Consider the following 15151-nt stretch of genomic DNA (forward strand, 5'->3'; position numbering starts at 1 on the left):
CAACAGAGTGAGACTCCAACTCAAAAAAAAAAAAAAAAGAACACAGGGTCTGTGGTACACTGAGAATTAATCACTAATTTATCTACGAATTCAGCATACATGTTTGGAACACCTGTAAAGGAGAGACTGTATGTTACCAGGCACTAGTGAAATAAAGATAAATAAAATGGTGGTGGTGTCCTCTAGTGGCCAACAGGCAAGCAGGCATTTTAGCAAGATCACTCCTAAATTGTCACCTTCTTTGGTTGTAAGAACTATTAGTGCAGGGCTCAGTGGCTCAGCCTGTAATCCCATGCTTTGGGAGGCCGAGGTGAGTGAATTGCCTGAGCCCACAGGTTTGAGACCCGCCTGGGCAACTTGGCGAGACCTCATCTCTACAATAAAATCAAAAAAATTAGCCGGGCGTGGTAGTGCGCGCCTGTAGTTGTGGCTACTTGGAAGGCTGAGGTGGAAGGATCACCGGAGCCCAGCAGGTTGAGGCTGTGGTGGCCGGGAGTGTGCAACTGCACTCCAGCCTGGGCAACAGAGTGAGACTCCAATTCAAAAAAAAAAAAAAAGAACTATTAGTGTTCGACTAATTCTTATGCTTGTTTCTTCTTAATTCCTCTTGGACTATCTTTGCAGTGCTCGAAACAGCCAAATTTAATTCTGATAATAAATTAGAGATTGTGCTGAAATCGGCACCTGCATAAAATGTGTCTTTTAACCATTTTTTCATGACAATTATCACATTTTAACCCATGATGTTGATCATGATAGCTGTGACAAAATGTTTTTCTCTAGAAGAAACATTAGACATTACTAATATCATAGTTTCTTATTAAGGATCAAGGTGTGAATTAGGAAATGGAATTCACAGCTATTTAACCAATTACGCTTATTCTTAGACCCCGAAATGGTATTATTCTTATTCTAGCTACACATGATCTCTTCTTAGGGGTGTTTTACAGCTTAATGCTGTATAGGAAATTACAATTTACAAGAATTTCAGGCAGAATTTAAACTTGATTGCCATTGTTCTAACGAATATTATGAAGCAGTAACCTATTTTCTTAGGTTCAGAAACAGCTAGGATATTATATGGAGCGCAAGGGAGCTGGACATCAACTTAGATTCATTGTAAGAATGTTTATTTTTCATATTAAGTACTCCACTTTGTATTCTCAGCCCTATACTCTGAATTACACATGGGGAGACTCATGTGATCCCTTAGCAATTTAACAGAAAAATCAACAATTAACTAAATGATTACAGTGAACTCTTTTACTCCTTGGAATGGGCACGGGTTTACTTGAAACGCACCTTGAAAAGCGCATAAAGTTCCTCCAGCTCATCCATGGTAAAGGAAGTTTCTGTCACAATGGTTCGCACCTATAAAAACAGTAAGCACAATGAATTCCACAGACTCCAAAGAGGGGTCATGCGGGGAAAGTCTCTGATTTTCTTTTTTTGAATCATCCTCGCTGCTGTCCAGCAGGAAGGCACAGCCGGCAGGAGTGTGAGTGAGAGATGAGCCACAGGCAGCCTGCAGCTTCGCAAAGGACTCACCACGTTGCGCTTCGTGGTATCCTCCAGCGTCTGGATCACTTTCAGCCTCTGTTTGAATCTCATCTGTTCAATCAAGTCTGCCCGGATAGTTCCAAATTTCTGGAAAGGAGCAATGTTGACATTTGTGGGGAAAATGTGCGAGAGTACACAGCATCATGGCTGCAGAACGGCTGACACACACACTCTGGAGACGTATCAGAAATGACTTACTAATCATCAGAGAAATGTAAATCGAAACCATAATGAGCTACCACCTAACTTCAGGAAGGATGACTTTCATCAATAAATAAATAAAAAAAATAGATGCCAGAGAGGATGTGGAGAAACAGGAACGCTTCTATACTATTGGTGGGAATGCAGACTACTTTAACCTTTAAGGAAAGCAGTGTGGCAATTCCTAAAAGAACTAAAAATTGACCTTCCATATGATCCAGCAATACCTTTCCTGGAAATATGTCTGGAGGAATATAAATCATTGTACAAAAAAGACACCTGCACACGCATGTTTATAGCTGCACTATTCACAATAACAAAAACATGGAACCAACCCCGCTGCCCATCAAAAGTGAACCAGATAAAGAAAATGGGGTACATATTCACGATGGAGTTTTATGCAGCCATAAAGAACAAAATCATGGACTTTGCAGCAAACTGGATGGAATTGGAGACCATCATACTAAGTGATCTGTCACAGAAATGAAGAACTGATTACCACATGTTCTCACTCATAAGTGGGCCCTGAACACTGATCATGTTAGCACAAAGGAGGGATTGGCAGTCACTGGGCACTGCCAGGGGAAGAAGGGTTGGGCATGTAACAACACAAAGGGGGAGGGAAGACTAGTTGGAGGCTCAAACTTCACCTGCATGCAGCCTTCTAGTGAAGTTAAACCTTACTTGTACCTTATATTGCTATAATAAAATACAATAAAATATAAAAATAAAAAATATATAAAATATAAAAAAGAAATGACCTGTCACATGACAGGCATCCTAGACTGCTCACTTATTTACCGTTGTAAAGCCATTTAGTGACCATAAATATCTGAAAATTCTCATGCATCTCAGCAGTTGAACACAATTTCAAGGTCAAATGTATCTTCCTTAAGCCATCAAGTTCATCAAGAAGAAGGGCAAGAAAAGGCAATTTCTGTGTGAAGAAATGTTTCAAATGAAGAATTTTCTTAAAAAGAAGAAAGGAAGGATCTCACCTGAGGATGACAGTTAGACTAGGAAGTTGGAAGAAATCTCCAACCTTGTGTGAGGTTCCCTACTCCTGATTGCTATGTCAGTGGCATTTGTCCACCTGGTCCAGAAATTCATACTGTGCATCTCTGGATGGCAGACACAGAGAGCTCAGCATATCTTCAAATTCAAAATGCCCAGCATTATCTAAATGTCTGGAGAACTAAATTTCAAACGACAAATGACTCTCCTATCTGAAGGTAGAAGAAATAATATGTAGGGTGTTATATCTTTAAGTGATACCAACAAAAAAGAAAGAAAGAAAGAAATTCTGCATACAGCATGAAGCTTAACCCGTGGAAGCAGTAACTACAATGGTTAAACCCATTTAAAGGATAAAGGAATACTTAACAGGCAATATCAGGTGTTGACAAGGATACAGTGCAACCAAAATTTTCATATACTGCTGGTCAGAGTATCAACTGGTCCAACCATTTTGGAAATCTGTCTGGCAGTATCTACTGACTCTGAACAGATATATTCCTATGACCCAGAAATTCTACTACTAAGTAGATACAGCAAAGAAAAGTGTATACTTTTTTAACCCAAATATATATATTATAATATTAATAGTGACACTATAAGCCAAAAGCAAGTAACCACTCTACCGCTCATTTGCAACAGAGTAGTTAAATACATTGTGGCATAGTCATACAGTGGATTACGATGCAACAATGAAGAGAACAATATGTTTAAATCTCACAATCACAACACTGAACAAAATAAGCCAGAACCAAGAGAGTGTACTTTATATAACTGCATTTATATGACGTTTAAAGACAGGCAAAACCTAATTTATGGTTTTAAAAGTCTGGAGATTTATTAGCCTTGGTCAATAGACAGTGACAGGAAGGAAGCACAAGGGGCACTTCCAGGTTGCTGGCAATGTTCTATCTTCTGATCTGTGTAATGGTCACATGGGTATGCTAAACAGAAGCATTAAAAAGACTTGCCACATGACAGCCATTCTAGGCTGTACATTCATTTACTGTTTTGAAGCCATGTAGGGACCACAAAGAATTATCTGCAAATTCTCATGCATCTCAGAAGTTGAACACAATTTCAAAGTCAAGTGTGTCTTCCTCAAGCCATCAAGTTCACCAAGAAGAAGGGCTGGATAATGCTATCCTTACCAAGGGAATCATCAGTCCTCTCTATCAACACCTGTTCTCTGGGCGCCCTATCACTTTCCCCACCTCCACTTTTAATCACCGTCCTCTCTTATAACAGACTCTCTTCACTTCCTAGATGAAGTTAACCTTTCTTTTCCCCAAGCAGCAGAGAGGTCCTTCTTTACTCCTTTGCTCAAAACTCTGATGGCTTTTCTTCTCACTTGGGGTAAAATTCCAAGGCTTGTGCGCCCTGTATGTTCGCCTCACCTTTCACAGTGACTTCAGTCATCCATCACCCCTGTCTTCTTTTTGTTTGAGTAGGAGTCTCACTCTGTCGCTCAGATTGGAGTGCAGTGGCACGCTCACGGCCACCACAGTCTCAACCCACTGGGCTCAGGTGATCCTTCTGCCTCAGCATTCCCAGTAGCTAGAACTACAGGCACACCACCACGCCCAGCTTATTTTTTGACTTATTGTAGAGACTGGGTCTCGCCAAGCGGCCCAGACTGGACTATAGTCTTCTTACTCTTCTGCGATTTCAGTGGGTTCCTGCTGCTTCTAAGCACATCATGCAGGCTTCACTGCCAGTCAGGGCCTGAGCTTTGGTTGCTTCCTTTACCTGGAATGTACTTCTCTCAGACGGCCATGCACCTGGTACCCCATGACATTTGTGTCTCTACTGTCACCTCACCAGAAAAATAAACCTTCAGAGAAATAATATACCCCCACCCTTCACCCCGCTGCATGCCTTCTTGCATTTGTTACCACCTTACATTTCTTTTTTGCTTATTAGACCCATCACCATTCAGTATGGTGGCAGAGATCACGTCTGCCAGAGCTGAGATAGTGCAGAGGCATCTAAGTGCTCAACATGTATTTGACGACTACCTGGAGTCCCCAAGATCATCCCAGGAAGCAAATTCTCTTCTAACACCCATTGAGGCGACAAGGAAATAGAGGTTTAGCAGAAATCCTCAACTTGCCCAAGTGCACAGCTGGTGGCAAAGTCAAGTTTGAACCGAGGTTGTCTGATTCCAGCTCCACCCCTTGGGAGACGCCCCAGAACTTGACTTTTCTGACTTGTTGCATAGGACAGAGGTGCTTAAGTGGCTAAGGTTGCCAGATTCCGCAAATAAAAATACAGGAAATACAGTTAAATTGGAATAATGTTTTACTCTCAGTATGTCTCAGTCAAGGTTAGATCTGCATTTTATCTGACAACCCTCTCAATGACACCTCCTCTACAGACTGGTCTGTGTGGTGAACTATGAATCTCATATTTCTCAAGTTGGGATTTATAGCAAAAGACTATTCCTTTCTAGGACCTTATACTTTCCTCCCTGTTTGAAAGGACTAATCCAAGGAACTGAGTCCTGACCCAGACCTTCCTTTCAGATAATCAGGAGAAAAGAAGACACTGACATCTCTGAATCCGACCAGTGGGCCTTCCATCAGCAATGCGATGCATAGTCTTGACCCAACAAATGCAGAGTTTGTGAAAGAAACTTTTCTCAACAACAGTGAAAGATGCAATAATTAATTCTACTGAAAAGCCAGAATTCCGGAACTGGTAGGGGTTGCCATTTAACATGAGAGACAGTCACGTTTAATTGACTCTGGGGTTATGTCTTTGGCCAGGAACACAAAAACTCCCAGGGAAGATGAGTTTTTTGGTCCTAATGGAAAAGCAGCGAACGTCCATTTCAAAGTACCTCCCTAATGATGGTGGGTTGGGCTTTTTACTTCAAAATGAGCCACAGTGTGTCTGTGGACACACAAAAAAATAAGTAATAGTTGTGAGACAGAAGGGCATTAATATGCCATTGCATCTGAGCCTTGCAATAACCTGAGTGAGTTGGGACTGCTACCTCCATTTTTCACCTGGCCAAACCAAGACCTTGAAAGGTTAAATAAGTGACCCAGTTTTCCATCGTGACTGAGCTGCAGGGATTCTGAGGCCCAGAGGGTGGGCTCAAAACTCGACCCAGTGCTCTATCACCAGCAGCAAGTCCTTCCTTATCTCTGGATAGAACAGAACAGAGATTTGGGAGCCAGACAAAAATGGAATTCAAATCATTGTTTTTTCACTAATGAACTATTGACTGGACAATTTAGTTGAGTCTTCTGATCCTCAGTGTTTTCCTCTGTAAAATAAGACCCCCAAAACCATCCTTGTAAAACTGATGTGGGAGATAAAGATATAATATATTATGTACCAATAATAGTAACTGATATTACACATTAGCTTGGTAGTCTTTGTAGGTTGTTTAAACAAAGAGCGATTTCCTCGCAAGTCTTACATTCAAAGAGCCCTGTGTAGCTCATATTTAATTAATATAAGAACTAGATTGATTAATTCTTAATTACTGTAAGAACTCAACTAGAAATGAATCCTGCCATCTGTTGGACGAGAAGCCTTTCTTGGCTATGTCTCTGCAACTTGTCTCAGACAGAACACAATGGTCTTTCCATTTGGAGTAAATGGTCCCACTCTATGAAGGAAACCATGCTTGGCCAATTCTGGAGGACTTCTAGAGGAAAATGAGCAATGAAAACAACATAGGTGGGGTCTCTCTCTCGCTCCCTGTTTTTGGAGAGACCCTGACAAAATGAAATGCTAAAAATAGGACATAGGACCAGGCACAGTGGATTATGCCTGCAACCCCAGAACCTCAGGAGGCTGCAGCAAGAGGACTGCCTGAGGTCAGGAGTTTGAGACTGTCCTGGGCAACATAGCAAGACTCCCATTACTACAAAAAATTAAAACATTAGCTGGCTGTAGTGATGCGTGCCTATAATCCTGTATACGTGGGAGGCTGAGATGAAATGATTGCTTGAACCCAAGAGTTCAAGGCTGCAGTGAGCCATGATCACACCACTGCACTCCAGCCTGGGCAAGAGAACAAGAGAAAAAAAAAAAAAACAGGACAAACAACACTTGGCTTAGCATATTCTAGAGCGAATACTCCCATTACTCAAAACAAGGGCTATCACTTCGAGGCCTTCTGGCTGTGATGAAGTGTAAAAACAGGGGAAGAGGCCTAGATAGGACACCTTCTTCTAAGTCCTGCACATTTCAGTTTTGTGGAAAGAACAAATTCACTAATGGAAGAGTGAACAACAAACAGAGTTTAATGCTGGGGGTGAGAGAGCCTTCAGTTATTTTAATTTTCTAGAACCTCCCTTCCTTAAACAATAAGCAAAATGATCCATCTTCATTTATATCTCTTCTCCAATTTGACTTTTATCTAAATTTTTCTGTGGCATGTTTCTAATTTTCCAATCTAATTTCTAACATCTTTATGAGCAGACGGGGCATTTTCAATGCAGGCAGTACCTTCCCTTTCTCTCTTCCACCCTCCCTCCTTCTCTCCTTTCCTTCCTTCCTTTTGAGTTGGGGTCTTACTCTGTTGCTCAGGCTGGAGTGCAGTGGCACAATCAGGGCTCACCACAGCTTCGACCTCCTGGGCCCAGGTGATCCTTCTGCCTCAGCCTCCTAAGTAGCTGGGACTACAGGCATGTGCCACCACACCCAGCTAATTTTTTTTTAAGACGAAGTCTCGCTCTATGGCCCAGGCTGGTCTCGAACTCCTGGGCTTGAGCAATCCTCCTGCCTCCCAAAGTGCTCGGATGACAGCCGTGAATCACTACACCCGGCCCAGGCAGTACTTCTTCCTGTTGCTTTGATCCCTGGTCTCTGATACCAGTTAACAGGTGTGCGGTCCTTCATTTCTTGCCACCTCCCTCCATCCTGTTTGCTGACGTTCCTCTTTTCTCCCCGAGACATAGAGCAATGAGCAAGTAGCTCCGACTAAGGAATGAGGTAGAGACGCATCTGTCTCAGGTCTCTCCCAACTCCCACCATCAATCCGGAATGGAATAAGGGCTCCTCTACCCATGCTGGGCAGTATCTTTGTGGTTTGATTGATCCTGTAAAGCTTTCCCTGTGCTATTGGGAAGATAGGGATGGAGCGAAAACAGATACAGACTTTTAAAAGAGACCACACGAACCAAGCTCAATCCAGATCAGCCTTTGAAATATTGAAAGGCTATAATTTAAAAAACAAAACAGCAACTTGAAACTCAATTTAGGTCACAGTTCCATGGAATGGGCTGAACAAATCTGCCCACTACCAGAAAATTTACTAGAATAAAAAGGAGGCATTGTTTCCAATATCTAAAGTCTATGGTTTATCTTTGTTTTAAAATAAGACTAGGTCATCAAATTATGCTTTAAAAAGTCTCCTTAAGCCGGGCTCGGTGGCTCAGCCTGTAATCCCACGTCTTTGGGAGGCTGAGGTGAGTGGACTGCCTGAGCCTGCGGGTTCGAGACCCGCCTGGGCAGCTAGACCTCATCACTACAATAAATCAAAAAATCAGCTGGGCATGGTAGCTTGTGCCTGTAATTCCGGCTAATCGGAAGGCTGAGGCGGAAGGATCGCTGGAGCTCAGCAGGTCGAGGCTGCGGTGGCCAGGAGCGGTCAGTGCACTCCAGTTTGGGCGACTGAGTGAGACTCCAACTCAAAAAAAAAAAAGTCTCCTTAATGTGTCTGAATTTGTGGGGTTACTTCTCTTCCCAGTATGGAGAATGGGGCTCACTACAGTTAGCCAAGGGCTGAGCAGCATTCATGCCTGAGAGAGATTCCTTTCTTTAATCAGAAAATCTCTCAATGGTTAAGGCAATGAATATGGTTCTGCCTTGGACGCGTGGGAGAGAGAAGACTTTGATGGGATATGGATTGTGGGGCATGTAGAAAAAGATCAGGAGGCAGAGCCCAGGAGATGACAGAGGGCTTCTCACATACAGCTGAAGGAGCACCCCACCCTCCCCCGCCTTCTCCTATAGTGGGTGGGGTCTCTCTGCATGTGTGTAACTGCATATTGTGTGGAAAGCATAAAGATGCTCTGGAGGAGGAAGGAGGAGGGAGAGAAGGGCAAGAGATGACAAGTAGGAAAAAGGATACAAAGTCAGGTGAAGATTTGGCTTGTTGGAGTCTTGTGTTCATCGAATGGTCGCCCTCCCTAAGTTAAGTACTCTGATGTTTATTTGTTTTTATTTTAAAGACGTGGGATAAAATTCAGGGTGAGGTATACAAATGTTCATTATGCAGGCACCCTTGTTGATGAGGTGTGCCCCAGCACTTTCCCTCAACTCCCAATCTCAACTCACCGCCCCCGGCAGTTTCCCACTACTGCCACTCCCTTTCTTATAGTATTATAATTGTTCATGGTCCGCGTATGAGTGAGAACATATGGTACTCTGTTCTTTGTTTCTGTGATAGATCACTGGGTACTCTGATCTTTAACCAAGTCTCAACTGATGACTATATTCATATCATAGGGCTCCCTCAGAGCTCTTTGCTGGAAAGCAGGCCCCTATTTTACATCTTATTATAATATTTATGTTTTCCTTTAAAAATCATACTGTATTTTATATTCTATATTATGCTCCTCGAGGTACCATTTTTTTTTTGAGGCCTTTTGTCTAATGAAGCAGCTGTCACATATGGTAAATTTGGGAATCAACAGAAAATATTTTAGTCAGTTTCAACATCCCATGTGAATTGACTGGGTATTAGCTACGGCTTGCACATGCTGCTGATTAAATTATAAGAAATCTTGAGAAGCACATTAAAGATAGACTTGAGGGCTGAACCCCAGCTTCAGCATACTAGATAAACTTGGGCAAGTTACTGAACTTCTCTGAGCTTTAGTTCTAGTGTCTGCTCAAGGGACATAATAACACCATTGATTCCTAGGCTTATGATAATAATTAATTCTGATAAATTGTGAAAAACTCTAAGCACAGTGCCACCATCACTATATTTTTTTACCTAGACTCTATTTTTTTTTCTTTTAGTTGGACTCTCACTGTGTCGCCCAGGCTGGAGTACAGTGGCACGCTCATGGCCACCTCAGCCTCGACCTGCTGATCTCAGGCGATCCTTCTGCCTCAGCCTTCCAAGTAGCTGGAACTACAGGCAAGTGCCACCACACCCAGCTAATTTTTTGATTTATTGAAGAGATGAGGTCTTGAACCCGTGGGCTCAGGCAATCCTCTTACCTTGGCCTCCGGAAGTGCTGGGATCATAGGTGTGAGCCACGGCATCCAGCTAGAATCTATTTTAAAAGTGGCCCCGAAGCAGAAATTACAAAGCTAGTAGGCTAGAAAGTCCATGACATGTATTATTTAGCCTGGGGAGTATTTTAACAATTTGGCAATTCAGATAAAATCAAGAATTACAACTTCACTTGAAAAGCAAAAAAGTCCTGACAGCAATGGTTCCTCATCTCAGGTGGCAGAGAGACTGCCTAGTCTTGCAGGTGCCAGCTGTCTGGTTCCCTAAGGCCCATCCTTTTCCATGCCTTTGCCCCTACCCACGTGTGTGCCTTGTGTATGAACCCATAGTCGTGGGAATGCATGACTTGGCCTGGAAGCATTTTCTTTAAATATACACCATTAATGTAAAGTTTGCCCTCTATAAAGAAGAAATGCTTTGACAGTTGGGCATTGTAGAAAGGGTACAGTTTCATCAGCAAAATAGGGCAAATAATTTCTACCCCTTTGGATTGCTGTTAAGAATTTTATGGGCCAGGCTTGGTGGCTCAACCTAGCACTTTGAAGGCTGAGGCAAGTGGATTGTCTGAGCCCACAGGCTCGAGAACGGCCTGCGCAACCTGGCGAGAATTCATCTCTACAATTAAAAAAAAAAATTAGACAGGCACCTGTGGTTACGGCTACTTGAAAGACTGAGGCAGAAGGATCGCCTGAGCCCAGCAGGTTGATGCTGGGATGGCCATGAGTGTGCCACTGCACTCCAGCCTGGGCAACAGAGTGAGACTCCAATTAAAAAAAAAAATTTATGTACTCCATAAGTAAAACAACTACCATGGAAGTGTTGTTGACAAGACAGAGGAAGAAGTGGAAAAGGAAAAAAGCACATACAGGGGATGCCAAAAAAATGTGTACACATTTTAAGAGATGTTATCTATGTATTACTTTCTGAAGTTGAACTGAATTACGGTAGCAATGTGTATGTAGTATTAATTTGCTCAACCATGCTTCTGCTATTTTCTTCGACTGTCTACCTGTAACATGGTGATGCTAGCATTCATTTGATTAACACCATCTTTTGAGCAAACATCATATTTAAAATGTGTCTACATGATTTTTGCACCCCCTATATTTTAAAATCAGGCAAAACTTGCAAATATTATAATTACAGTTCCATTACAACTGGTGATAACCAACTTACAGGTCAACTTTTTTTTGAGGGATAAACAAACTTCAAAATTATACTTGAAAGTCAAAGCAAAAATGCCTTATCCAAACTTAATGTACATGTTAGAGACACATAATGAAGGGTTTACAAGTGAAATAATGTACTGTCTGGAATTTGCTTTTAAATATTCTGGGAAAAACAGGGATCAAGGGGGGAGTTAGATAAAACACAGATCAGGAAAATGTTGATAACGGATGGGACTGGGTGACGGATTAATGGAAATGTATCATGTTATCCTTTTGACTCACACTGTGGTTGGTAACATCTATATGTTAAAAAGAAAGAATGAAGAAAAATGCATACCCAGTGAAGCTAATGTATCCCCAGAGCTGAGGAAGATGCCTCGCAAAAGACAGGTGCTCAGACAATCTTAAACGAAGATGTTCTGAATAAATGAATAGACAAGCCCCATTTCTAGCATCTCTTGGGTCTTTCCCTGGTACAATAGGAGCATCTTCTCTGCTTGTCTATTCTGTCAGCTCTCCTCATCTCCCACGTGTTACATAGGGAGCAGAAATGATATACTTGATAAAGAACTCTCCCCAGACTCCTCTGGCTGCTAGGTGCCTCGCAAATCAATTAGAGGTCTCAAGATCCCCCCACTACCCAGCCTCCACTGGACCAACTGACCTCATGACCACAGTTCCATCCACAATTCCATCTCCGTTCTAATCTAGATGAACTCTCTTGGCTGTGGCTTTAAAGCTAGAAAGTTCCTACTTAGATTCTGATTCTGCTACTTTTCTGGCCATGAGGCTTGTGACAACTAGCCCAACCTCTCTCAACTCACATGTTCAACCTGAAAATGGGTTAACAAAAAACGCAGTACTCTGTCCCACCATGGCAGGCCCTCAATGGGTGGTAGCTATTCTAGTCATCATTAAAAAGCCAGAGATGCAAGACTCTGAGTTTTCCTAGCTGCCTGTCCATCTGCACAAATTATGCCTTGCATTTTATCAGTCACATTCTTTCTCTGCTTAACATAGCCCAGACTGAACCCACTGGGCTGGGTCATCTTGAACATGAAGAACTTCTGTGATGGCGGTGTGCCAGCTATAGGGTCTATTAATATCATCCTGTGCCTTCCCAAGGGGTGGGCATCTCAGTCTATGAGTTGAACTTTAAAGTTAGGAGTTTCTTGCCAGGCACAGTGGCTCATGCCTATAATACCAGCACCTTGGGAGGCCAAAGTGAGAGGACTGCCTAAGCTTGAGGGTTCAAGACCAGCTTGGGCAACCTGGTGAGACCTCATCTCTACAAAAAATCAAGAAATTAGCTGGGCATGGTGGCATGTGCCTGTAGTTCCAGCTACTTGGAAGGCTGAGGTGGAAGGTTTGCCAGAGCCCAGCAGATGGAGGCTGTGGTGGCTGTGAGCATGCCACTGTACTCCTACCTGGGCGACGTAGTGAGATCCAACTCAAAATAAACAAATGAATAAATGAAGTTAGGACTTTCTCTTCTACTTCTGCATAAGTCTGCCAAAAGTGCAGAGCCTTATACACAGGACCCATAGAACACTGGAGTCTCAAGCCATCCAAACAATTCCTTCCAACAGGGGCCAGGCACGGTGGCTCACACATGTAATCCCGGCACTTTGGGAGACTGAGGCGGGAGGATCACTTGAGTCCAGGAGTTTGAGAGCAGACTAAGTAACATAGCGAGACTTCGCCTCTACAAAAAAAGAAAAATTGGCTTGGTGTGGTGACATGCCCCTGTAGTCCCAGTTACACAGAAGGCTGACACAGGAGGATCGCCTGAGTTCAAGAGGTTGAGACTGTGGGAAGCTGTGATTGTGTCACTGTCCCCTTACTTGGACAATAGAGTAAAATTCTGCCTCAAAACAAACAAGCAAACAACAATCAATAGGGGCTTAGGAGAACTTACAATGAGTGAGATCTTCCCCATGAGGCATTATGAAGTGACATTATCATCTCTCCTCACCAGACTCAATCTGATCTGAACCTTTGACCAAATCTCAAAAGATGAATGTGCTTTCAGTAATTTTTCCCCACTTTTCAATTGTCATGGCTAATTATCCCAAAGAGCAAAAAGAAATGTGTTGTTGAGCCTTGGAACACTTAGGTGTCATGTCTCAGCCCAAGCCAGGTTCTAATCTACGTTAATGATCACTCCATCCTGCATCTGGTGCTATGAATCCCAATCCCAATCCTCACCAGGCATTTGGAATTGCCTGGGCAACTTAAAAAAAAAATACTGACTCTTGGGCTTAGTGCCAGAGGTTCAGATTTAATTGGTCTGAAGCGGAGCCTGGGAATTTATATTTTTTAAAAAGCGATTTAATGCACAGTCAGGATTGAGAACCACCAATGGTTAGGAGTGGGAAGAAGGAAGGGCATGAGGTTGTGGCGTTCTCTTTAAATTGATCTGTAAGGCATTGGAGAGTCACTGGCAAACGAGCAGAGTCGTGTCCCCTAAGCAGAGAAGAAGAAACAAAAAGCCTGTTACCATGCACTGAAAGACCAGGTAATGGAGATATTGATATAAGTAAAAGGGGTTGTCTTCCCAGGCAGAGGAAGGAAGCTGCAGCCATGTCCTGTGATGGGATATTTGGCAGCCTGAGGGCCAACATCAGGGGTCAGCCAGACAGGATGTAAAGGAAAACCAGCCCTGGGTCTTGCCTCAATCTCTTCTCTTTCCCAGTAAAATGGGCAAAGTGCTGACCTCAGTACAATGTCAGCTTATCTGCCATCAAGAACAAAGGTGATATTCCACACACTAAGCTTGATGAATTTGGTGCAAAATTTTGTTAACAATAAAGGTCCAGGGGATGCCTTTAGAAAAACAACCCACAGGTATACAAATTATTCTGTATAATCACAGGGGCTTTTTTTTTCCTGGAAGAACAAATCATCTAACATTTCTGACAGAAAGCTATCCCAAAGACCTGGGGCAATGATTCTTTAAAAAAAAAATGCTTTAGGTTAATAATCAGTTTTGGAGACAGTTACTTGAAACAGCCATTCTTAATCTCTCAGAGTGGAAATCTAAATTGGGACAACCTTTATGGAAATGGGATAGTGTGTGTCAGGAACTAAAAACTCATTCATATTTCTAGTATATTTCTGTAAATTCATTTATAAGACTCTAAAAAATAATCAGAAATGTGGTATTTGTGTACAAGTTTATCAAAGAATGCCATATGATATTGAAAATTTGGAAGAAACCCAAGTAAATACCCAACAAAAAGGAACAAGTTAAATAAATTTTGTTACCTTACTAAAGCAGAATACAAATAGTTTATTAAAATCATGTCTTTCAACAATATCTAACATATTAGAAAATGCCTGTGGTATATTTTAAGTGAAAAACAGAATATGACAAAGCAGTATTTAGTAGAACCTTATTTTTTAAGTGCATGTTGTAAACATAAAAACATACTTGAGGGAAATATGGCAAAATGCTCATAACATATATCTTATTTTTATCTTCATATTTTTCTACAATTTCTACAATAATCATGCATTACTTTTATGATTCTATAAAATAATTAGAAATGTTTTGCTTTCAACACACATGGAGTTTCAATGAACAATTTAAAAAATAAGTAGTCTTTCTCCCATTATGAGTTAAGGATGCATTAACACTCCTGAAAAGATTTCTAGATCCATACAGACTCTTTAAAACAGTGCTACACTTTTGACTTGAGGAGGGACTTTCTCACCTCATCCAGCCCTCACTATTTTCCTCTTACCCAGTTTGCTGTCAGCTGGGATACTAACAATCACCACTCACACGATCCCAAAACAACTGTAGAGGGCAGAGTGTGTTGAATAGAACATTCATGCTTTCTCTTTCTTAATGATCATTTCTATAAAAGTTTACAGAGTCAAGAATCAGGGAAAAAAAAAAAAAGAAATCATCAAGTATTATGGGCATTGAGACTTTGGGGCCCTACAAATTACCAGTTGCTAGGGAACACAGAGCACTGCGGTTCTTTTATCG

General features: G+C 42.0%; 1 protein-coding gene across 1 annotated transcript in view; it reads right to left on the reverse strand.

Moving 5' to 3' along the window:
* TBC1D9 (TBC1 domain family member 9) overlaps nt 1-15151 on the reverse strand; it is a 74354-nt gene that overhangs the window by 18968 nt on the left and 40235 nt on the right. The window contains exons 12-13 of the mRNA XM_021710847.1: nt 1549-1647; nt 1303-1371 (exon numbers count right to left, since the gene is read on the reverse strand). Of these exons, the coding sequence (XP_021566522.1) occupies nt 1303-1371; nt 1549-1647 (168 nt within the window). The remainder of the gene's footprint in view (nt 1-1302; nt 1372-1548; nt 1648-15151) is intronic.

The sequence above is a fragment of the Carlito syrichta genome, unplaced genomic scaffold (assembly GCF_000164805.1).
Source record: "Carlito syrichta isolate Samal-C Ts95f unplaced genomic scaffold, Tarsius_syrichta-2.0.1 Scaffold301609, whole genome shotgun sequence".
Taxonomy (NCBI): Eukaryota; Metazoa; Chordata; class Mammalia; order Primates; family Tarsiidae; genus Carlito; species Carlito syrichta.